Source organism: Prorops nasuta, unplaced genomic scaffold (assembly GCF_024137725.1).
Source record: "Prorops nasuta isolate Cenicafe-Biocafe unplaced genomic scaffold, Cenicafe_Pnas_1.2 PNAS00030, whole genome shotgun sequence".
NCBI lineage: Eukaryota > Metazoa > Arthropoda > Insecta > Hymenoptera > Bethylidae > Prorops > Prorops nasuta.
The window spans coordinates 2,328,485-2,353,974 of record NW_027116827.1 but is presented as its reverse complement, the minus strand read 5'-3'; the positions used below and the strand labels follow the sequence as shown (position 1 = coordinate 2,353,974).

The window sequence follows — 25,490 nt, the reverse complement described above, 5'->3', positions numbered from 1 at the left end:
GGTCGCGCACGCGTGCTGCTTCATTCATAAAGCTATGGAAGCGTGTAGCGAGCCAGCTACGCGAGATAGAACAGACCGCTCGGTAGACGAGCCGAGCAGGACCGAAGCAAACCGAACTGAACCGAATCGAGTCAGCTATACGAATGTGCTAAACAACCGCACGCACGATAATGCGACTCTCGTTGATTTTACAAATCGAAACGTTCAGCCACCCTGATAAACCTCGCTCTATTCACTTATGTATATATATATATATACGTAATTTTTACTACTACTCGAGCATATACGTGTCTATACACACTCACACACACTTGTATCGCTCCAGCGAGTAACCTTAAATTATACTCTACTTCCACACGTGCTATATAGCTCTTCTCTAATAAAACGCTGTGACATTTACGCCGGAGAATCACCGACATCATAGGTCGCTCCGCATAATTATTTTCGAGATACCTACACAGGACGAGCGTGATATTCTGTTAAAGAGTGCGCGCGCGCACGAGCGCGAGCAGTTTCGTAACCTTTCAATTAAGAGGCAAGTGCCACGGCTCGGTAACGGCGTTCTTAAAGTGGAAATCGTTGCTCGCGTTAGACAAGTCCGCGGTCACGTGTCTACGCCATTTGTATTCTTGCCAATAACCCGATTAGCGAAGGGTAATATGTAGTAACCATATTCCACGTTTCCTTCTCATTCGCGGACTCTGCATAAAACGTGTACAATGTGGAGACAGCTACCTCTAACTTTTCGAGCTTCGTGACGTCACTCGACTCTCAATCTGCTTTTCTACCGCTTGTCTCGTTTTACGCGTATTCCATGCTGGTGTGTATATATATATATATATATATAGAGTGCCAGCTGGAGGAACAGGACGATTCACGCGTGTAATTATTTATTTAAAAATTAATCGTCGATTTTCCACGCTGCTCTCCAACGTGCGAATGGTTACCTTTAACCCTTCGAGTTCATTCACGTAACTCAGGCTGCGGTTGAAAGTCGATTTTGCGGTCGTACAACTTTTCCGCGGCACGTTCTATTAAAACTCCCCCATTACGAGTTTATACGTCCGTGCGGTCGTAAACGTTCTTGCCTTCCATTATTTGCATAAATACTTTCTTCGCTAGACTCTCCTTCCAAACAGAATTTATCTTCTTTTTCTTTGGTACGACTTAGGTGCCCCTCCCCCCTCCCCCCTCCTCTTTTAACCATACACCTCGCACAAAATCTAATTCTCATTCCCCGTGCTCCATGATGGATCACGATGCACGAACGATGCCAATTATCGAAATAGAGGTGATTCGTTTATTAATTGGACTATTAATGGGAGTTTGGGAGATCTCGGGGTGGTCGGGTATAATCAATGAAGAAGCTTCGGTAATTAGGATGAAAGGGCTTGCTCCGGGTAATCGCGGAATAGCACGATATGCGGTAGCAAGAATCCCGGGAGCAGCGAGGCTATAGCTATATATATATCTATATACCTAGCGCGCAACTCTATTTCTCGGCCATTAGAGATAATCGATTACAGCGCGACGGATCGAATGATGTAAATAAATACCGTGTGCATCCCGGGACCGTATCTGCACCCCCCCCCCCCCCCCGTTAAACCCCATTGTGTGTCCCTATAACCTTTTCTGAAAATTTCACTCATGGTTGTTTTTTAACGTTGAAAACACGCGAGGTATATATATATATATAAGTGAAATAAATATATCGTCTGTGTGTTCCAGGTGTTCCAAACCGAACGGGCCAGTATTCATGCCAGTATGCCAACGAAGATGCCAGTAGACAGCGAGTGCCTGTCGTCAATAGCCAATTTCAATTTACAATAAGGATAATCGTTAGCTAGTTAAATTCGTAGATGCGCGCGCTTGTGCTCGGCAGAAAATGAGAGTGTCAGCGTTAACAGTTTGACGCACGTTCCTTCATAGATCTGTGGTGACCCCGGTTCGCTTTATCCGGTGCGGAGCATCGAAAATTGGACGATCCAGGAGGAAGGGGAGGAGCCTGGGGGTTCAGTGGTTGGAAACGCTGACTTACATCGGGAGCGCCAACCTGCAATCAAGGTTCATGGTTTTCATGGTGAGTGATTTGAATTCATTAATAACGCGTTATGGAAATTAGTATTATATATATATAGGAGAGTATACAGGTGTCTCCGAGGATCCACGAGGATAAACATACAGAATTGCGAGAACGCGTATGTTCTTCGTGTATTTTCGGATCGGTATCCGATTGAATTTTGGTACCGGCTGCAAGGCCAAGTACCGGAGGGGACATGGCGTAGCTATATATACAGGGTTCGAGGGTCAACCGTGTCGCAGCATCAATAATCGTTTGCGGTCCTCCGAGGCAGGGTGTGGTGATTCGCTTTGAGTCCTTCACAGCCCCTCGATAGCTTTCTCTTCGCCTCCTACGATTCTTCTTCTCCTCTGGCGAACCTTCGACCGCTCGTAATCACGAGGATGCGGCTGTTGGGAGGAGGGAGACGAGGAACCTCCGCCAGAAACCAGTTGGATGCACAAACTACTACGACGCAAAAAGAAGCGAGAGGTATTTTCGACAGGAAGCCACACCTATGCGTATCCTCCGCAGCTATTTCAATATTAATTCGTCTTTATAGACTTTTCCTGAAATCCTCGTATGTACGATCGATGCACCGTGCAAGGTCGAGAGTCGAATCAGCGGCTCGAGTCTCGCTCGCGACTGCATTGGGAAATATAAATGGACGGTGCAGAGTTATAGATTATTTTGGTAGCGCAGGTTCGAATGAAAATGAGCAATTAACGCTGGGCGAGGGAAACTCGAAAAACCGGTATCTACCATTCGCGTCGACCTCTTTCGAACAAATATCTTTTCACGGGAAGCAAAGGGAAGGAGATTTGACGCATTCGTCTTTATATTTATATATATATATATATATATAGTTGCGTTGCGTCATCGCGATTTATGGAGGAGCCGCGACGAGTTTGATTTCGGTCGGGACGCCATTAAAGATACGAGGTACTCGTCGAAAGGACGTATGTATATACGTATACCGTAGGTGGTGCGCGGAGCTTCCGGCTATTTTCTTTGGCAGCCCGTGACGAATGAGGCGAGATTGCAGACGTTGTACAAAATTTCTTTCGACCGGGCGGCCCCCCGATCGGATCTCGCCCAGGGCCGCTCTTACAAGCTGCAGACTTTTCGCTCCGCCGTTCCACCAAACTAAATTCGTCCTGGTGGCCGGCGATAAGAGATACGAGCGCCAGTTATTAACGACGTCAATAAACATGCGCGCCCTTCCCTCCCTGCAGCGCGACGAATCGGCGATCGTTCGCCTCCAGAAAAACTCTCATCCTTTTATTATCGTTGTTCTCTCGTTTCTTTGCTTTATGTTAGAAATTTTCTCGTGTGGCTCGAAAGACGAAAATCCGTGCGTCCTTGACAGGTCGCGATTGTACGACCGATTTCTTTGAATAAACGAAACGCGGAGATTCGAGAGATCGCGAGACGTCCATGCACTTCCGGTTACCACAGGCTTCTCGAGAAACGACACTGCTGCACGTTACAGGGATAATTATAAAGGCTCGTTATTTGCATCTGTAATTTACATTCGTAATCTGGTTTTCCAATTAGCATGTTCAACGCGTAAGCACATAATCGATATTATCGATTACTCGCTTGGATGATGGTTACAATGTGTACGAGTTATTCACGCTGATCAGAGCTGTTGTAATAGCGATTGATATTATTAATCAATATTGCTAATTTGTCTCGTGACAGGGTTCATTCCTTTCGCTCGAATAAAATGCTTGCGAGATAAACGACAGAGTACTCGCGTAATTGTCGCGAGACAAGTTTTCAGCTTGAATTCAATTAAACCAGTTTAATCTCATTCGTTGATTGAAACGTTCGTAAGCCAGGCGAGCGAGCATTATCGCGGGTTAACGAGACCGTCGTAAAACGTGAAAATGCAACTATGGGCCAAATTACTCCTCTTCTACTATAGTTGCAATTTACGACAACAATGGAATGCTTTCTTTTCGCGTTAGTATACAAATGGTAAAGATAAAAATTCAAAGGTAAAAAGGATTAGTCATGTAGGGCATGAGAATACACATATACGCGTTTTATTATTCTTATCGAAAGGTTAATTTAACTATGATATCGAAGGGTTATTTGATTTTTTGTTTACATTGCACTTACCTAGAAAGATGTAACGATTTTTTAAAGGAAGTATTTTTTAAATCTTTTTTTTTTTTACACTTATCTTGCATTAGTGTTGATATGGGTACATAGCTGATGGGGTAAAACTATTATATACGTGTTTAGAAATATTGAATTTTCTATTTTTTAATTAGTTTGAACATTTACGATATATATATATATATATATATATATATAGTCAACGTAATAATTAATTTGTACCAGATGATTTTATTCATTGTTATTTAATACGTCCTGCAATATAGATGTAAGAATTTTAAGACGCGTTTATCTCTGTAAGTATAAGAGTTGTCAACTTTTTTTGCATAAGATCTATACCTTACTATTTGCATTTAGAGAAGTTTAGTAAAAGATTCGAGCATCTCCCCTCATATATAGTTACAAAGATAAATATGAACATTTTCAATGTCAGACCCCAAATACCAGGAACTATAGAGTATGTTGGTCCTTTCTGACATTTTAGTACAGTTTCGTACCATCGACAGAATTATTGAGAATACTATAATACTGTATATTATATGTATGAGATAGAAATAAAAGAAAGTATCCAATACGTGAATCAAATTTAGGCGCGCGTACTCTTACAGTTTAGGCAGAAATTTTACATAATTCAGTGTTTAAACCTTTCAAAGTCGCATTAAATCTATTGAATAGATCTCAATAAAATTGCATATAAAGATTTCATTGAGATGCTGATTTCTATTCTGAGACTAGAATTACAAAATTCGAAATAGTTCATTTAGTATATAGCGAGTAATTTAAGTTAAATTGAGGATTTCTAGCACAATTTACTTACAGCTGAGAAGAGTTTAAGAGTAGAATTAAAAACTAACTCTGTTGAAAAGAAAATAAAGAAACTAACACTTTAATTTGGAACGTCTCTACCATCTTCTGCTTTTATTTTTTTCTATCAAGAATTTCCATTATCAACTAACGCAACCTTTTGCAAAACTTGTTTAACTTGAATACCTTAGAGTCTAAAAAGTAGTTGTACACAGTAACTGTCAAAATGAATTAGAAACATAGAAAATACTGAAGATTATAATTACTGCATCACAATGTAACGATGCTGCTTTTGAAGGAGTTAAAAAAATAGAAAAATTTTTTCTTTTTTTCAACACTAATAAATATTAGAAAAACTATACAAAAGGAATGTTATAATAATTTATCATTATTCGTCAATTAATATAAATCGGGAACAGCATGCTTTCGCTCGTAGCAAAACTTTATTAATTAAGCCTTCAATTTCAATATTTGCATCAGATGTATTTCATAAATCAATATATACAGTACAGTTATATATATCACGTGGTCAATTAACTGTACACTCGATTATTAACAAAATATCATAAATATAAATTTGGATCCTATTCTCTCGAACCACAGATTCAGCCACTGTTTACTCTTACCCCGAATGATTCTGCGATTCATCTTAATTTTAGAATGATTTCGTATAATCAGTGAAAAAAAAAAACCCACAATTACATATATATATATATATATTCTTACTTCAGATTAAAGGATAGGTCCTAAGATTACATTCGAAACTAAGAGAGGAGTGACTATTTTAATTTTACGGAAAAAACCCATTCGCAGAGATAGACATAGGAGCGACGTGAATCGCAGAATCGTGTAATTTAATGAAAAGACTCTATTAAGTACGAGGCTTCCGGGACGTGGCCGCGCCGTGGCTCCAGTGTTTCTTCGATTACATAAAAAGTGGCGCGACGCGTCCTTGTTTCTCGCAACGCGGGATGTGCACCGCGCTGCAGATGCGGCAGAGGGGGTTGAGGGGGGGGGGGGGGCTAAAAAACACAAGGAGCCGGCTGGTACGAGACGTGAAAAATGAAGCGAGTCCTTGCCACGATTCATCAGATCCGTCGCTCCCGGTCATTCGAGAAAGTGATGCATGCCCTTTGCCGGAAATGATACGGCGAGCGTCATTTGTTTTGCATCACGGGCTCCATCGAAATCCCCCCCCCCCCCCCCCTCGCCCTTCACTACCACGTCTCGTACTTTCCATAAGTAAACCCGGACGCGAGCGCGCAGCGATATTATTTCAACGTCCGCGTGAGCAAAAGACGCGTGTCGAATTCCCTCCATGTTATTCCTCGAAAACGGAGAGGAAAAAGATTATCCTCTCGTTCCTCTCGAATTAAGTTGTAAGCTTAATTGTTTCCCCGTACATCGAGTAGCAAAACGTCATATATATATATATATATATATACGTATCGTGCTGGACTGGCTCGAAGATTTTATTCCTTTCAATTGAACGAGCCAATAATCGTTACGAGCGTTCTCCGAAACGCGCGCGTTGCGTGGGTGAACATAACGCAAAGCTCGCGCTCGCTTTGAAAATTGCGCATTGAAAGGAAAGATGGAAATATTCGTAATTGCGTGGCGATAAAATGATAAAAATGTGAGACTTGTGTGTGTGTAAGAAACGGATCGATGGGTAATTGGCTAATGATTTTTCGACGTTTCTATCGACGTAGCCATATATATATATATATATATAAGGCGCGGAAGGTGGTGGATGTGTGAGTGCGAGATATAGGCTCGCGTGTGGTGGTAATTACACAAGAATAGAGTCGGTGTGGAAGCTAGCGTAGGATACATATATATATATAAGTAGCGCAAAGGGCGGCCTGAAACTGACAGACAAGTTAGAAGGATATGACGGGCGATAATCGAATAGAATTTTCTCGCCTTCGACGCGCTTGCGAAAGCGCTCTATAATAGGCTACAAAATTGTCAGCATATCACCGACCACTCTCCGCCAGGGTGTAATAAGATTTTATCGTCGATAATATACGACCCGATCCCAGTTTTCTTCGCGTTGATGCCCGCTGCGTAGACCGCGAGAGCAAACACACTATATATATATATATATATATATATATATATGCAGCACTAGCGAACCAGCTAGCTCAATTACACTCCGCTCCCTTTCCTCTTTAAATACCGTGATTCGTTGGAACGTTTCGTTCCCATTTTTCAAGCATAAAAGGCGCAATCTGTCAAAGCTTCGAATTCGCGTTTGATTTACGACGCGTTAATCTCGCGTTGGGCGTGAAAGTCTATGGAGGGGGGGGGGGGGGGGTTTGTTGGATATATAAATTAGCGGAGCGTTAAAGAGGTGGCGAATTCTTTTATTCACTCCGAGAGAGTCGTGGACAAAGAGTTTTCGCGCGGCAGCATTCGCCACCAGTTAAGGCTTCGAATTGAATTTACAGAACGGTCCCCCCCCCCCACCCCCCCCCGCTTCTAGTCGTTTCTCTCGACAGATATGGCCAGCGTCATTTTTATTATCGCGCCTCTCGATGGAAGAACTGCTTTTCGTATTAAGCACCGCACATTCGTTATTTCGCCATTCCCTCTCTTCATCTTCTTCTTCTGGGTCCGGCGTGCCTCGTGACGGTCCAAGGAGAGAAAAATCGGCACACACGGGACAGACAGGCGTGTCCCGGGTTACTCTTCGCTGCAAGCTGAGAATTTTCTGCGGCAGTTTTAAGCGTCGCGAACTTTTACGACTGGACTCGCTGAGTCATCGCTGTGTATACCGCTCGGTTTTTCGGGCCGTAAGCGTGCACATTACGTATAGGAATATCCGCGATAAATAACACATTCGGAGCTCGCTCGCTCGCTTCCTCGTAAAACGCCGAAGGAGCCTCGACCTCGCCTCGAGCACGTTTCTCCTCCCTACATTGTATAGTTCGCGAGGCACACTGTATATATATATATATATATATATATATATGAGGAGGAGCAGGAGACGTTTGGCGACCGGCAATTCAGTCACGCGCGGCGTCGTCGCTTCTCCCACCGAGCGCGGCTCATCCGAGGTATCCTCCGAAGAAGCGCAAACTGTGATCCCTGCACTACTACTATACCACTGCTACGTCCCACCTCATACATACATACACCGGTTCTAAGATCCTCGACGAAGCTCCAGGGTTAATAAATTCAGAGCTCGCTCGATATTCCGTTGTTACAAGCGAGTCGAATGATTTTCCGAACGAGCCATCTTCCTAAGTGGCCGTGTTATCGACAGATATTGCCGATAAACATGGCGCCCACATCGAAGCTTCTCGTAAAACCGTGATGATCCTTCCTTCCAATGGAACATCCACTCGCTCGATCCTCGTATTGCCCAATTCCTTGATAAAACCTGTCGACCAACATTTGGCTTATCGCTATTTCTTTATGGACTCGAATCGCTTTGAGGTTATGGTCGGCGGATGCTCCTCTATATATATATATATAAAGCTAGGAGTTGGTGTTTTCTGTTGGAGGGTGGAGTGGAAAAATTTTCGGAAGCTCCGAAGCAATAAGGTAAAAATTGATGGGAATAAATTGAAAGAGTAGGAGGACGGGGGGGGGGGGAGTTCCGAATACGAGCTTCCGATTGGACGTTTCGGTGCGAACGAGTCGCGCAAAGAAATCTCGTGCTTCCGCGGTCCTGCTGCATCCCATCCGCGGGTGGGGCCAACCGAGCAAGAACGAAAAAAGGAGGGAAACCGGTTATACCACCAAAACCGGAAAGATTTCTTCCGTGGAGCGTCGCCCGAAACGGACAAATGGGACGAGGTAGTCGTGCCACCGGTGCGCGCACCAATAAAAGAAAAACCACGGGCGAAAATCACTGGCCTTAAACGAGCCCATCGCTTCGTTTTATCTCGTCGTAAATATTTTATCGCTCCGTGATCATTTTCTATCGCGATAATTCCATATATTACGAGGTCGGTTTGACCGGAAGTAGCGGAAGATGGAAGGGAAGAGCGTGGCTTCTTCGTGGAAACTCCCGATGGTCAAGGTCCTCCTTCTATATATATATATATATCCACGTGCTACGTTAATTAATAATTATTCTTGCTTGTGCCAAGCTCCCGCGACGGGATCGAGTACTAGTTTTATAGACACCGAACTCTGCTTCAATGCATCCGCAAACGAACATCCGAAGAATGATATAAGCTCCGTGTAAACCGCCACTGTAAAGCTAAATCTAACGAGAATGAATTTGAGAAAGTCGTACGGCTCCGTTCCGTTCCGTTGCTCCTGACGTATTAATCCGCCAGGATTGCGATAGCATTCTCGCATACCTGAATGTCTGTCCGGTGTCCGGACTATTTGTAGTCGAGAAAGCAGCAACCGGCCAATCAACGGGAACCCCGTTCGTTCTCGACTATCTCGAGCTATGGACCCGATTCATCTTTCCCCTTGCACACCTCCATCTCCGGTACACACGTGTGCTACTCTATACCAAAAACCTGACAAATCGCAAGCGAGCAATTATAATACATCTCGCGGTAATAATGCACTGGAAAAATTCCAGCTTCGAACATCGCTAAACGATCAATTTCGAGCAAACTCGCTTCTTAAGTCTTTTTCTTGTTTTTCCGCCATTCAAATCCTCCTTTATAGTCGTCATCCGCCCGAATCTCCACTCGTATTTTCACCACCTTCTTCTCGGCGTTAAATATATTTCATGAGCGTTTGGGTTGCGTGAAAATTTTTTATTTAAATTGCTTTCGGGACGGCCCACTTTCGCCGCTCGTTACACTAAACTATCCGAACGCGTGAGTCGCGATAATTAAAATTGGTCGGTTGTGGTGCACGCACTCCGGTGTATATATACAGTCGTTTTAGCGGGCAACGTGTAAATTTCAAATATATTAAGAGGAGAAACGGCTGCAGGAGTATAGTTATGATTGTTGATTTAATTAATTTTAATAAGGAGCTTCGCATGTTTGACCGATATGTCGCCGTGGTGCGTCGACGATGCTTTTTCTGCTGATATTACGAGCGGGTGTGGGACGCGAGCCTCGCTCGCAGCGTGAAGCCGATCGAGTCGTACTTTGTTGAAAAAGAGTTTATGAGAGAGGAGCAACTTGACGATGCACCGTATATACGTATATATACACGAAACAATGATAAATTTAGTCGCGTGTTGCGCAAAAGCTCCACTCGACTCTCCGCAACGCTCGGAGCGCGAAGATCTTTATTAAGGAGTTTTAAGAGTGTACATAAAATGAACGATAAAGCACGAGCAGTAGAAGAGGGTGGGAGGGGGGGGGGGATGGAGATGCGAATGTAGAAAGGGATTAATTGGTTCGCATTTTCCGTCTAATTGTTACGACGTAATAATTGATATCCTGAGGCGCCTGACCTTTCGCACTCGAAAGGCAATATCGATAAAGAAGGATTTAATCTCTGAGCGTCATAAGGGCAAAATTATAGCGTCGCCAGATTTTACGAGCAACCGAACGATGTCCGGCGCCAGTTTGCTGCGGTTCTTTCGCAATCAACGAGTGTCTATGGGCCAGCTCTACACTACCAAGTACTGCACTCGCCTCCTACATCCCTCTGGTTATTTCCTCCAGCGTCACCTCACTTTCCTTCCACAAGCTCGAAACGGCTCGGCTCGGCTCGGTCGAACCCACCTTGTCTAGACGATCTCGAAGGATAATTTCCAACTGTGGCACTTTTGCTAATTTTAGCCTCTCGCCAATTCCATTTCTCGTCGAGTGGAGGAGGAGTTCTTTGGGTGGTGGCGGAGCAGGCTATAGCTATTGATCGATGGGAGCGATTGTTTGCTCAAACGTATGTGGATTTGTTTAAGCAGCAAGTGGAAGGATGGCGCAAGGTTTGCAGTGTCAGATTGTTTGGGTAACAGGCTCGTTGACACTTGGATAGGTACGTGGGCATCCTCGCGCCGCAGGTGTTCCCTGCCATAAGCTTCGCGAAGTCGCTTCGAGCCGAGAGAACGCGATGCTGACTAAACACGACGATCGTTTCGTGTACTCTAGCCCTTGATAGGAGTAAGAACCTAGCCTGGTCCAACGAGCAAAATTCTACGCGATATATCCCTCGCGAATTCTCGCTCTCCTAATTCCCCCACCACTCCATTCGACGATTCTAAGAAATCGCTTCGAATTTCGCCACGCGTTGTCTCCAACACTGTCCTTCTCGTAGCGAGCCTTTGTCATCCGGCGTATAATTTTGCTACTGCTGCAAGCGTCCGAAAAACCAAGATTTGCGCGGTTTCGACGACTCGTGAGCGAGAATAAATTATTCCGCCCACGTTCTTCCACAGAGTCCGGCACCTTGACAAGAGAAGAGACACTCGGTTCGAATAAAACGCTGGCAAATATTGACTTACTTGGCCCGCGAGAGAGCGTAGAGTCGATAGAAAAGAGGCAGAGACGCCTCGCTCGCGACGCAGCAAATGATGCGTTTCGAATCCTCATTTTTCTCCATGGACTTGGTATACATAAATGCATGCTCCCCCCTCCTCACGCTCATTTGTTTGCTTATAATTGGTTGGCCACAATGAGTCACTGTACAGACTCGCGTTAAATGTTTTTTAAACCTCTCACAGACCACATATATATATATATATATATATATATACATTTTAAGAAATTTCAACAAAGCTCAGGGATCTCGATCCCGATTTGCACGTGAGTTTTCCACATCCAACCGAGGCATTATTACGTTCGTTTACATCATATCGCACCGCGCAAGATTCACGGGTGTGCGTTTGCGTATATATAAAGCTCGTACGTGTGCAGGCCGTACAGTGTAGTATCTATTGCAATTGGACAACGATAGACGAGATTGTAGGCAGAGCTGGGAGTGTGCACGGTCTAGCGGGCCGAGATATTATAGGTGGGCGTTCTACCGGATATTGTTCGCCGGAAGTAGGGGGACCCTTGCCAGCGCCGACACGCTCCACGCTTCACGACTTCACCGGGACGCGACGTCCACCATGAGATTCGTTTGCTACTACACAATCCATTCTTTTTATTCGATCGATCCTTCCCTTCGAGATCCTTCGTCTCCGCGATCGATTTTGCATTTTCACTCATCTCCCATTTTCACAAAATTTCTCTATTTTTTTTCCAGCGTCTTTTCTTCCACCGTAATATAATTCGCGACTCTCTCTCTCTCTCTCTCTTTCTCTCGCTCGAAACGTTACGCGATCTCGAAGTTTGGCGAATCTCGCTGGACGCAGCGAATTATCTCGTATTATTTGGAATTTCTTGCATAAATTTTCATCGAGTGTATTGCGATGGAGAGTTGCGACTGTGCGCGTGGCCCCACTCACGCACACGCATATACGGGTGCACAGAAGCGCGCACGCACGTGCGTGGAAGTGGCTGCAACGTCGGCAAGTCCAAGCAGAACGCACGATTGCAGCGCGTGCAACAAACTGCGCAGTGTGCAGCGGTTTCAGGCACGCCCTTCTTCTGTGTCGCACGATACGTCGCGTGGTATGAGCCAAACGGATACCGGGTGGTCCGTGGAAAATCATTTCCAACTGTTACTTTGCTCAAACTGCTTCTTCGATCTATCACACTTTTTTTTACGTTCCTCTTATAAACATTCGAAAAATTGTCCTACTCTTTCCCTCTGCTTTTCCCCACTCGTTTGTTAAATTGCGTAACAACGAAGCTTGTCGACTAACCTCCAGCACCCCCCCCCCCCCCTCTTCAGGTACTTGGATAAATCTAATAATTAAAATTATCATCGGCAAAAATCCCCTGTTTCTCTCTCCACGAGAATTTTCACTTTTCGAGCAGAAAGCGAAATTCGCATTTGAAGAAAAGTCTATACAGCGATTGGTCGTGCCATTAATATTTATGGAACAATTGGCACGCCCGTCTATATATATATATAATACAGCGATAAGCAAAGGCTCTCAATGCACACATAACGTTATCTAAAGTGGAAGTGGTTCTAATAGACGAAGCGGTAGCTCGGTAGATCGGGGTAACATTATACTTTGTAAATTTGAGAAATCATTAAGCGAGCGTGGAATGCACGTAACGATTCCTTACAAGCGTACAATTGCATTTTCCTCGCCGATTTCAATGACAGCTCGCGCATACCTGGATCGAATATTTAGCTCTTAACGAACGGGCAAAGCCAACGAGTCGGCTGTGCTATGACACGAGTAAAATCCCCCCACCGCGAGACAGACAGATACAGAGAGCCCAACAAAGCAGTGTGTACGGACATGTGCTTACACGTTGTATCTTTGATCGAATAAACATCGAGTCTGTTAAAGGACGAGAAATACTCGCTGCGTTCTGAAATCTCGGTTCTCGCTTAACGGTATCACCCGGTTCTTTTATTGCTCGCGCTATAGGAGAGGAAATAACACACTATACATATATATATATGCATACATGTAATTTCTCGTAGAGCATATACGATCCACACACAGCGATACGGTCAAAGTCGTCCAAGACCTTAAAGCGAACGGCGGGGACACGTGCGCGAAGGATTATGCAACTTCTTTGCTCTAATGCACTGTTAAGCATCAGCGTAGCTTCTTCGGACGTCAGAGGCTCGGACGCAGAGCGGACCAGACCAAGCGGGCGCTTGCTTGGTAACGCACGTTTGTGCGCGAGACTCGCTTCTATCTACATCTGGTAGCCTTCACCTCGTTTCAACGGGCGTTTCCGCAGCTGGAATGGTCGGAGTTTCAACGAGCTTAAACACCGGTTAAGTCTTATCAGCGAGCGCAGTCACTCGATCCACACGCTACGATTCGGCTTCGAAAACATTGGCTCCCGGCTTACCCGCACCACCGAACCTTATCCTCTCTCCACTCTCATCCTTCCGCCGCCAACTTCGTCATTCTCCTTTTACGGACCTTTGTAGGAATCGTCGGCCGACCCCTCTGCTGTTCCTCGTCGTCATCTCGAACAACCACTGCCATACGCGTCTTACTCTTTTATTACAACCTTTGCTCAATTCTTCCTCGTCTTTCCTCGCGTTTCCACCATTGCATATTCCTTTAACGCAAAATGTCCCTGTCGATAATTACGCGCATCGCGCGCAGAGAATAAGAGCGTAAACGTTTTGAGGGATCGAGGCTTTGCTAAAGCGACAGCTCCGCGAACTATATATATATATATATATATACAGTTATGTATCGGCAGACAGGCTCTTTGTTCTTTGGTCAGCCGCGCTAACGATATTACATCGAGTCGTTCGCTTTCAAGGTCGCGAGCACCGCGATCGTGTACACACGTGATCCCGCGTAGCAGCCAGACGTTTCTCACATGTCCAGCGGAACGCCGAACCGCTGATTTAAATTCTTACGAAGTCGTGACTCTGCTGAATGCAATTATACCTGCATGCACGAATGCTGCGAGACTCTATTGAAAATTTGACCTAGCGGCGAAACCTTCCGCATTATCTCATGCTTTTCGTTAATGTTAGACGTTAAGAGATTTCTTTCCAGACGATTCAGCCTGCAGTCGTTAATGACAATTATATCGATGCAAGTTTCCTGCATGCGTATACGAGTCTGTCACCGAGAGACGTGGTATCCAATTTGACGTGTCGATCTTGGAGCGGCAATTTTCAGCAGTGATTTTTCCTTTTGGCTCTCTCGCTTGGCGCATTGTGTGCGTGGCTTCACAAAGACACGCGTTGTTCCGTGAGACTCGCAAGTTGAAGGTGAATGGCGGGCGTGGCTGGTAGCCGAGGTAGGGTGAGTGCATCCTGCTGCACCGATGCTTTGATCGTTGTTTTCCTTTCTTCCATCCGCAACACTGCCGACTCTCTTAGATTGCGAGGGACGATCCCGTATCTTTCGCTCCGGGAATCCCGACTAATTTTGCGACTGGAAAAATGGGTGATTTTGTAGAGACGAATGAATTAAGGGGAGGGGGGGGGGGGGAGTTTGTAGTTAAATGTTTTTCTCCGACGAAGCTCCGTCGGGATTCGCGGGGATCGATGGTAATTTTATTGATCGATCGAGGCGTGGGTGGAGGGGGGGGGGGGAGAAGGGGTGACCGTGAAAGGTTGCCGGTGTGGCCGAGTTAAGTAGGTAGGTAACGTGGTGTTCCGACGGGTCCGGTTCACTGGAGCAGAGCGGGAGACTGTAAGAGACGTGCGCGGTGAGGTTAATAGATAGATAGATGGAGAGGGGGGGAGGGGGGTATGGAAGAGAATCGTGGATGTGAGAAAGGGAAAGAAAGGGCGAGCGAGGTGGAGTAGACTGTTTGCTCATTAGACCGGATAATTACAGGTGGGTTCAGGTTCACCTCGCCTCGAACCACCTCGACCTCACTTTGCTTCCCCTCCCCTCCCCTATCGACTCTCTCCCTACCTCCCTCCTCTGCCCCTCATTTTTCCAAAGAACACGAGCCTCTCAAAGCCCGACACACTTTGTGTGCACGTTTCGCCCTCCTATTCTCTCGCACAGCCCTCCCTTATTTTGAACTTTGATCGAGAACCTCTACTGCGTATACACGCGCACCTGTCCATTTCATCCACTCTCCACTCTTCCCCCCCCCCCCCCCCCACCTTACCTCGAGACGCTTTTTATCATTTTTTTCACGACTGCCGCATTTTCAAGCGTTAATCAGTCGCCAAAGTGATATACGCGCTGGCGTGTGCGATTATTCTACACGGAAGAATGCTGTCCCTGCGCGACCCTCCCTCCCCACTTTGTTTCTCCGACAATTATTCAGCGTGGAAGGAAAAGTAGAGCGTCGACATAATTTGAAAGCAACGCGATTACGTAACGCGATATATGTATAAGCTTCAGAGGGAGAAGCTCGCACTTTTATAATAATAATCCCGACGTCCGTGTAAGCAATGTATATATACCACATGGGTGAAAAGTTAATTAATTCTAATAAGTTTACAATAATATACGAGTGGGTAAGTTGCGTCGTAAATGTTACTTTTATACCGCTACCTCCCAAGAAACGTGTACCGTGTATAATATCGATGCCTCGGTGTGTTTCGCATATACCGGGTGCTCGAATTCGAAACGTTCGTACGCGATAGCCCGGTGACGATAAAAGTTTAACGACTTTACGTATGTAGAAAGACCTAACGAGTTCCGATTAGAAATTGTGTCGATCGAAGACACGCGCGGTGCAGCGAGGTTTCGCATCGGCGATTGAATAATATATGGAGCGTATAGAGGATTAATCGAGGAATTCCTTTGACACGCCTCGTGCACGCTTACGCGTGTTGGCAGACGCGGGAAGGGACGGGGCGGGGAAGATAAGGAACGCATACCCAGACGATGTCGACCGGGCGTTGCCTCGAGTATACTTAATTAAGCTATCGCGCCATTAATTATCATTCGTCGCGCATCTGATTCATCCGAATGCTCGGTATTACAGATTAGCGGTCGCTGCGCGTACGAGAGTCGTGGGAGCACTTTCATCAGCATCCCCCCCCCCCCTGCTCTTGTTTATATCCTCCCGAAGGTCCAATAATTCCCGATCGAAATTAATTAATTCCTCGACTATTTCCATCGCGTTTGCAACAATCGTTTTTCTATATATATATATATATATATATTTATTGCAGCTGTATATACCAAACAAATGAAAAAGCTGCGGTACGCACCGATTTGTCGAACACGCGCGTGCACGCTCGTCGCCTTGGTCCGTGATTGCGGAGACTATTTTTTTCTAGTAAATCGGTAATAACGGTACAGGTTTTTTGCTCGCGCGTTTAATGCATTTCATTCTTTAAAGCGGCTGCAATTGAACCGTGACCGTAGAGCGAAGGAAGAAGACGAGGAGGGGCATAGACGAGGGACGGAGACCGAAATAGAAGAGAGCGACAGGGCGCATGCGCGAGAGCGAGTAAAACCGATCTCGCGCGCGCGCATTTACGCACGCCACTCGAACTCGGCGCGATTCGTATTTCGAAACTTTGGTGCTGTGCCTGCCACGGGTCTCTTTATGCTCCTAACGTGCCTCGCATTCCCGCGGTATTATGTATACATATGGGAGACTGATAAATTAATCCCGAGACTGACCGTTTAATTCTGCATCGGCTTCCGGGTGACTGTCGGTCGGCCATCGGCGTCGCGTGCTCGGGTCCTTTTCCACTCGATCTACATATATATGTGTATGGATAGCATTTCCAAACTTTCAGCTTTTGCACCGGCCTATTTCTCCATTCTTCGTTAATACCCGCCACTCTCCCGATCGGCCGAGAAATTAATCTCCTATGTTAATATTACCGATTTCACAAATACGCTCGACGCATTTGCATGTTACTCGCTCGATCGCTACCGAGCACGCTTCTATCGTCTACCCTGCCTCGCTCGCTAAACTCTCCTGCGAAGGCACACGAGTTTCAATGTACAAGCTTCGTATCTCTGAACCTACTTCCGGATCGGTTGCGCGGAAAAATCGGCAAAGATCGGCTATATAGTCTTTTCTTTTTTGCTCTTGAGGAACTCATATATATATATATATATATATGTGTGTGTGTGTGTGTGTGTGTATAGCGGTAAATCACGGATGACCGTGTCTCTGCAACCGATCACTCCGCCGATAATCATAAATCTAAGAATCGTTTGGTCGACGAGAGCCCGTGCAATGAGAATAACCCGCGGTAGCACGGTAGAGCGTACACACGCAGATCGCGAAATAAGCAAACGTTTTATTGAATCGATCGCAAAAACCTCATCAATTACACGCGCGATAATTATCGAGCCGATCGTAAATGTTTTTTCACCTCTTGCGCAACGCATCGCGCGCGTTCCTACTTACTTTCATGATTAAAAATTTATCCAAGTCCCTCAAGAGTAAATTGCAAAATTTATTCGCATCGCGCTATTATTAATTTCACGCGAAACGACGTAATAAAATTAATCGTGTTTCGTGGTAAGAAAAACAAAAGGCTGCATTTTTTCTCCGAGTTTTATTATCGTTATTTGATATATTCAGCAGGAGGTGAGAGGGGGTGGAATGAGAAAGAGAGATTGTTTCACGGTTGAAAAAGAAAAAGGATTGGGAGTAAATTGAATTACGGGAGGAGGCTGCTGGTGTGAGAGGAGGGGGGGGGGGTGGTGGTTAATGTTGCGAGGTGAGCTGCAGCATCTCCTGTGATCGATTTACGCGTCAAAGGGGAGAAAAATGAGGTAAAAAGCGAAAGGGGAGAGGAATTCGACTGCAGCAGCCAGGCTGCAGGCACCGATGCAACGGACGAGCCGGCGTTGGCGCGCGCGGTGCGTTTCTCTCATATATATATATATATATATATATAATAGCGGTACACCCACTGCACCAATACACGCGCAAACTGACCATATGCAGAAATCCTGGTCACGCTGTGGCGGTAAAACAGCACGCTTGTACAGTTAAGCCTGCGCGACGTCACATTCGTTATTAATCGGATTGGTGACTTCCGCGTCGCGCATATTCAAGCGACAACCGTAAAAGTCCACTGCGATTTCGCACAGATCGCCAATAACAATGAATTCGCGGGAGGCTCGTGGCCGGCCTCCTCAAACCTGATTTCAGCCTTTAACGAGCTTCGCGCATTAAATTTCGCATGCCTGGCCCATTTAGCAGCCTCGCATTGGTCTTTCCGGGTTCAAAAATATCTGACCTTGAAGGGAATCCTTCGGAGGTCGTTCCGAGTAAACGAACGCGCGGTGGTCGAAGAGATCGGTAAGGAGGAATCGGCCGGCCGATTTTTCGAGAGACTCGTGGAATTTTATCGACGAGCTGGCTGTACGGATGATCGGGTATTAATTTTAAGCACCTTGTCGTTCGGCCGATCTCGAGTCGATACCGATATAAACCGATTTTGCAGGTCGGTAAGTTTGGCGACACCGAAGATCACTCGCGCAATGGGCTATATAATTAAGCGCGTCGCACGTCGGTCCTCCGCTTAACGATCGCGCGAATTTACATTTCATGGGATTTATCTCGCTTGTATCGAGTGTACCAGCATCCGCTTTCCGAGAATCGCATTCGACATATATATTTTCCAGGCGAACAAAATGTTCGACCAAAATGAAGAAGAAAGAAGCATTCGCTCGAGTGCCTCTTGTGTGTATATATATATATATATATATATATATATAATTCGCAGCTACGCAAATTCTCGTATTTAAGCGAATCAATTAATACACATTTGTGTGACGTTGATTATTATATCGATGACGTAACGCGCCGTGGTTTTTACAACGTTATAATTAGTGTATTTCGTAAGGAAATTCAGAGAAAATATCGGGAATCGCGGTACGGTGGAGGGGCGGAAGAATTATTGTTTGGATTTGAGGCTAATCCTGCGCGAGTGTATTGGTGAATGAAAGGCACACGTAGCGCGATATATATATGTATATATAGGTATATACACGTGGTGCGTTTTATGAAAAAATGTCTTTTATCGCCGCGTGCGTCGGGTCGATTAATTTTTGTAATCTTGCACTTTGAAATCTGGGCGCGGGCTTGATTTATTTCGTTGGAAGATCGGCTCCTCTTTATTTTTCTTATCCTTCCTTCGTTTCTGCTGGCAATACGTAAGGCCGTACGTCCCATTGCATCCTTTTTCTTCCTCCGCATATTTCTCCCCCCTCCCCGAGAGCAATCCCTATATATATACTCCAGCCAATTTCACAGAGCATAAATATAAATCGTACATAATTGATTCGAGGAGCAATGTGGGCGAATCTGCCGCGATCGATAGAGAGTCGTTCCCCGGCCAATGAAAGCATAAATATACATCTATTTGCGGTGGCCGTCGATACCGCAACTGCCTTATAAATGTATCGACTATGAATCTGTCCACACCTGCAATTCCTATAAACCATTTCGGATCACAGCGTTCGCTAGCTGGCAAAATCAATCGACTTCCAATTATAATTTATCACCTTTTGCGAAATCTCGTCAAATATTGGTACGACGGACGATAATATAGCTCGGCATATATGTGTATGCAAGAAATATGGGAATAAATTTGCAGATTATCGACGTTTGTTGGAATTTATCATTGAGAGAGGGAGAGAGAGAGAGAGAGAGAGAGAGAGAGAGAGAGAGAGAGAGAGAGAGCTCTGTATATATATAGTTAATATGTTTGAGAGAATTGCCTAGAATTGTGATCGGTGGTGGATTTCTTTAGGGCAAACGACAGGGTTTACGGGAGAAGGGCGTATGTATGACAAGTTGGTTTCGTTGCAAGGAATAACGGTATAAGGCGGGCGTATATATATATATATATATATATATATATATATACGTATAGTTTGCATCGGGTTATAGGCGGGTACAATAACCGATGTAAAAGTGGAAATAAGTACTACCTTAGCCGCGCGCTCTCTTCTTCCACGTCTCTCGCCATGCATACCCAATGAATCCCATCGTTGGATCGATAGTTTGCCTCGCGAATCAAGAAAGCCTCTCTCGCTCCGGCAAACTTACGATCCGCGAAGCAAACAAACTCCTCTCCAACTTCCTGTATTATAATTTTTCTACGATGGCTTGCCACGGCTTGCGTCACTATATGCACAGTATAAACACATATATATGTGTGTATAGGTCTATTTTTTCTTCATTCGTCGTTGAATAGTGCGAGACTGCAAAGGCGCGCGCGCGTGCGACAAGAGAGCATGCACGTTGTTGCAAAGGGGAATTGTTGCAAGTGCTTCCCATTAATCGCTGAGAATTTATTGAAATTTTGTCCTTCGTTTCGGTCGGCTTGGTAAGCGGCGGCAGTTCTGGCAGCGAGTAATTAAGCCGTGGTATTTACGCTTATTTCCAGCTGGCGCATGAATAACGTTGGGTGAACCGACCTTGTGGGCGTTCGCCGATACGCCGTTTGCCCATTTCAGCCCGTACCAACGGCACCAAACGTTCCCCACGTGCACCGCAAACACGCGGAATTATTTCTCCAACGCGATAATCTAGCATTTTTACCAATTTCAATTCCACGGTCGAGCGCTGTGACTCTATTACCTATATATATATAGATATGTATAGCTATACAGTACAGCCTAACCCCCCTCTTGTATATATATATATATATATATAAATATACATATTTACTCTCCTAACGAAGCCACATCTCGATTTTTCCGACTCGCACACACGCATCGGGAACGAAAGGTGTAGTGGAGAAAAATGTGGAGAATGGGACATTTTTCATAATACTCTATATAGGAGTATAGAATACGCCATGCACATAACACGTACTATATATATATATATATAGAATATATCAAGCGTATCGCAAAAACGCGAAAAACGTCATTTACACGAGAAGATGTTTGCAGAGACGTGGTGCAGCACAAGTTCCCGGAACGAAAGTCAGGAGAGACGCAGGTGGTTCCAAGTGGTTTTCGAAACTGGAGGGATTCATAAAGATGGAAAAAGGCCGGGGGATCGTCGGCCGACCGCGAGGACTGTTTTGCCGTTGTTGGCCGAGGCAGTTTGCGGAGCTCCTTTTCGATTGGCTCGATCGTTCGAACGAGCAAGTCAAATATTTGCCGAGTCGATCGAAAAGCGAGTTGGCCACGCGTTGGTGCTCGCACGCGTTGCGCGCTTTATTGCCCGGCGGCCGAGTGCTGCACACACACACCTATAAATCTATATACGCACGCGTATATATACATGCTCCGTAGAACAGAGCGAGTACACGCGTGCTTCTCGGGGAAGTCGAGCGAGTCGGCAACTCGAGAACGCAATTAGAGACTCTCGAGAGCGCGCGTATAGCTACACTTTGGCTGGGGCCGCTGCGCGACTCTGCCGCCGCCAACGGTGCTAACTGTCCAAGCAGGTGCAGCACTTATACGCTTGATCCGGCCCAACTGCTGTGTTATTATACAATAAGAAAACGCTATTATCCACTGCGGAATCTCCGGCAAAAGTGATTGCCGATAATTATTCAGCGCTATTTTTTAATGTCGCCCCTTATGTCGAGTGCCGTTATTGGAGGGTGGGAGGAGGGGGGGGGGGAGTCGTAACTCGCCTGAAACGGTGTTATATCGCCAACTGTCATGGCGCAGCTTCCGCGTATGCATGCCGAGATGCAATATTCGTTAGCGGAGAATCGACGTGGTTTCTATTTGGTAGCCGTGCACGAGCATTAATAGCCGCATGCACGTAGTATACGTACGATAGAAGCGCGGTGGTGGCCGCATTGCAGCCTGCACGGCCGGCTCGTCCCTGATGTATCCGTGCACTTTGTTGCTTTGGCCCCTTATTGCGCTCCCGTCCAGTAATGAGCCCCGCGCAAGGGGTAATAAGCCTCTACCCCCGAGAGCCTCGTCTCTCGCCTCGCCACTTTTTTTCCCATATAAGCAACGTACTTTGCTGGACAAAGCAAAAACCGCTGCTTTATGCCCCTACCGCTGTTTCTCGATAATTATTATTACTCACTCTCGCGCATCCTTCGGATTAGTCGTGTACGTTAGAAAAATTCATTGCTCCTTATAAATTGCTCCTTTTTCCCCTTCTTAATTAAACGATGGGTCTGCTTCGTGGTGTATAGAGTGGTTCTTTGGAAAATCTTGGAACGAGACTGTTGTATAGAGAAGTTTGTCTTTAGTTATTGTCACTCAGTTATTTTGCGGTTTCGTCATTTTATGGTAGAAAAATAGAGTTCTTTTGGAACTTTCGTGGTATCGAGAAATGTCTTTGGAATTCTTAAAGAGTTCGTAGGTTATTCTTCGTTGAAAGAACTCGTTAAGATTGGTACCGATGCATCGTGTTCGTTAAACGTTGTACAATTATTCTCGACGCTCTCCAGAGTAATGTAACATATAGTTGCTTACAGTCTAGTCCAGCTGGAGCGTTTGTTGCGAGAAATACGAGTGGACATTTGTACAACGAATTGGGCAAATATCAGAGTATTCATTAGCGTGTACCAAGTGTAATTTGATAAGTTGATGTTGACGGATTAATTTTTCCAAGTGATTGCTTCAAAGTGGAACGGACTGGTAAGGCAATTCTAAGCAGATCAGCCTCGTCTGGATTGGCACGAATAGCGCGCGGCAACTTTGTAGACACCGACAAAGCGGCGCTCGTTAAACCGGTCGTTAAAGGATACCGAAAGCCATTGTAATTTGCAGCAACGCGTTCAGCAGTTGCGTAAGTCGCGCGAGAATTAGTCTACGATAAAGCTTATTTATATAGATAATTATTTTGGTAGAGAGCCGCAGCTTTTGGGTAGGAACCAGTGTGTATGTGTGTGTGACGCTACACGTCATATAGAACGTTCCCCGCATAAACAGAGTTTCGTTATTTAAGAATTTTCGAGGCGACCGGATTGAAAAATGAGGATGGAAGCTGAAGAGAATGGATCGTTGAGAGTGAATATATTATAGAATACTGCATAATCGATGCTCTATTAACGCACTGGACAATCTTGACGCGAGCTCGTGCGATCCGATAATGGGCGTTTAATGATCGATGAATGAAACGATAATTACTCGGGTCTGTATATATATATATGTATATATAGCGTTGGTACTCGAAGAGAGTAAAGCTCGCGCGCGTAGAATAGCGCTTCTCATATGTACGGATGCATGGCCGAGCGCGAGCGTCGAGGATGGAGAGTGCGCCGCGCGCGCGTATTCACTCGGACGGGGCAGCTGGCCGCTTGAGATTTTTACGACGCTCATCTTCGAGTGTCGTTCGTTGTTCCTCGTGGATCTCGCGCCAACGAACCTTGTGTCAGCTGGCGACTTAAGAGCCGGAAAATTCTCTTCCTTGAAATCTACCGCGCGCCGTGAAATTACCGTAAAGCTGCTACGAGCGTCGTATAGAAACAATGTAAGTACGCAGTTCTCGGTATTATCGAATTTCCCCGTTGCTCGGGTAAATAGCACCTAGCAAATTGCCCTCGTAATACCACCAATAACAATTTTCAATAATTCTCTGAATTAAAAAATTGATTTATTGCGAACGTTTACCCAAGCGAGCCTTCGAGACCTGCGTGAAAACAGTGTGTATGGGTAGGGGGAGGAGCAAGGGGAGATTTTTGGTGGAATTTCTGTACCCTCGGTATTAGCCTGTCGGAAATCACTGGAATTATTTGCTGGATAGTACATAAAGCGACGCGTGTTGGCTCTCCCCAGGAGGCAGCAGCTCTTATAGGAGAGGCCGAAGAATGACGCGACGTGTATATATATATATATATACGTACGGTCGCGGGCCTTATTAAAGCTTCTTCAATCCCACGAGGCAGTTAAGTAACCCGCGGAATTTCCCTTGATGCGGTGTACGTACGATGCACGCCTCTTTGTACATGTACTCTCCTCTCTCACACGTACGCCGCACACTCGCGCACGGAGAAATCCATAAGGTGAACGAGGTCATCGTCAACGATCGATCAAGGACACCGAATATTATTCAATATACGTGCCTGATCAATGTTCGACTTTTTTTTTTTTTGCAATATTCTAAGTAATTTTCGCCTCACTCGCGACGCGTAATATTTTTATTTTTACTCGGGTTGTCCTACGTGGAGATTCTTAGAGGGCTGGTGGAGATTTTGCTTCTCCGGGTGCTGCTTACCCTCGGGATGTTGCCTGGTATCGGTAACGACCCATAACCTACAAGCGAGGGTATTCTCTCTCTCTCTCTCTCTCTTTTTCTAACCAACGGTCGCCACTCGGTATATCGGCCGTATCGAGCCATTCGAGCCTCGCTAACAAAGTCATCACTTCTGCGAAGAACCCCTCCCCCCCCCCCCCCCCCCACTGGCTAGCTATACTCTGCCACCACGTACCGAGTACACGCTGCGTGAGATGCTAATCACCGTCGTATCTAAACGGACCTAACTAACCGTCCAGAGCTATAGCTCCCATCTCGCATAAACTACCACACACACACACACACACACATCTCTCTCTCTCTCTCTCTCTCTCTCTCTTTGCGTTTCTACGTGTTACATTTTACTCAACCCCCCTCGACAAATCCCACACGCCTCTTGTCCCGCATTTTTTCCAACAGTTCTTTAACACAACGAGACTTCTAAACCGTTGCCTTGGCGAGAGAAAAGAAGCTGACGTATATTTTGCAGTTGCAGCCACGATCCACGAGCAGTTCTTAGACGACGATAGCATTATAGTTTTCCAGATGTGCGAATCGGAACCTCGCGTTGGCCTTGCTGCTGCGTCTAAAACCGGTGCGCAGTTAATCTTATCCGCTCGCACGGACGAGCTAAATATTTTCATCCATTCGACTCTTCCTAATAATTAACTCGTTATCGTAAATATTGCGCTAATCGTAAATCACACTGGACTATGGCACGAATTAGAAATGTAGTGGAATCTCTCGTGCAGGGTACGTGTCCCAATAGAGTGTATTTGGTTATAAGATAACGGTTCGAGTGTATTTTTCCTTGGAGCATGTGTGTGTGTGTGTGTGGAGTATATAGTTATTGTTTCGGTAAAGTCGTAATATTTTCTGTAATCCGTTGGTGTGTGGCGACAGCAACGAGGCTGTAACAATTTATAAGATCGAATCTCTCGTAGCCCGTTCACTTCTTTCCG

General features: G+C 45.5%; 1 protein-coding gene across 2 annotated transcripts in view; it reads left to right on the top strand.

Annotated features, from left to right (window-relative positions):
- Positions 1–25,490, top strand: part of LOC136782850 (uncharacterized) — a 199,166-nt gene that overhangs the window by 7,115 nt on the left and 166,561 nt on the right. For both annotated transcript variants that reach the window (XM_066742547.1, XM_066742548.1), the window contains exon 2: positions 1,729–2,080. In XM_066742547.1, the coding sequence (XP_066598644.1) occupies positions 2,069–2,080 (12 nt within the window). In that variant the 5' untranslated portion in view covers positions 1,729–2,068. The remainder of the gene's footprint in view (positions 1–1,728; positions 2,081–25,490) is intronic.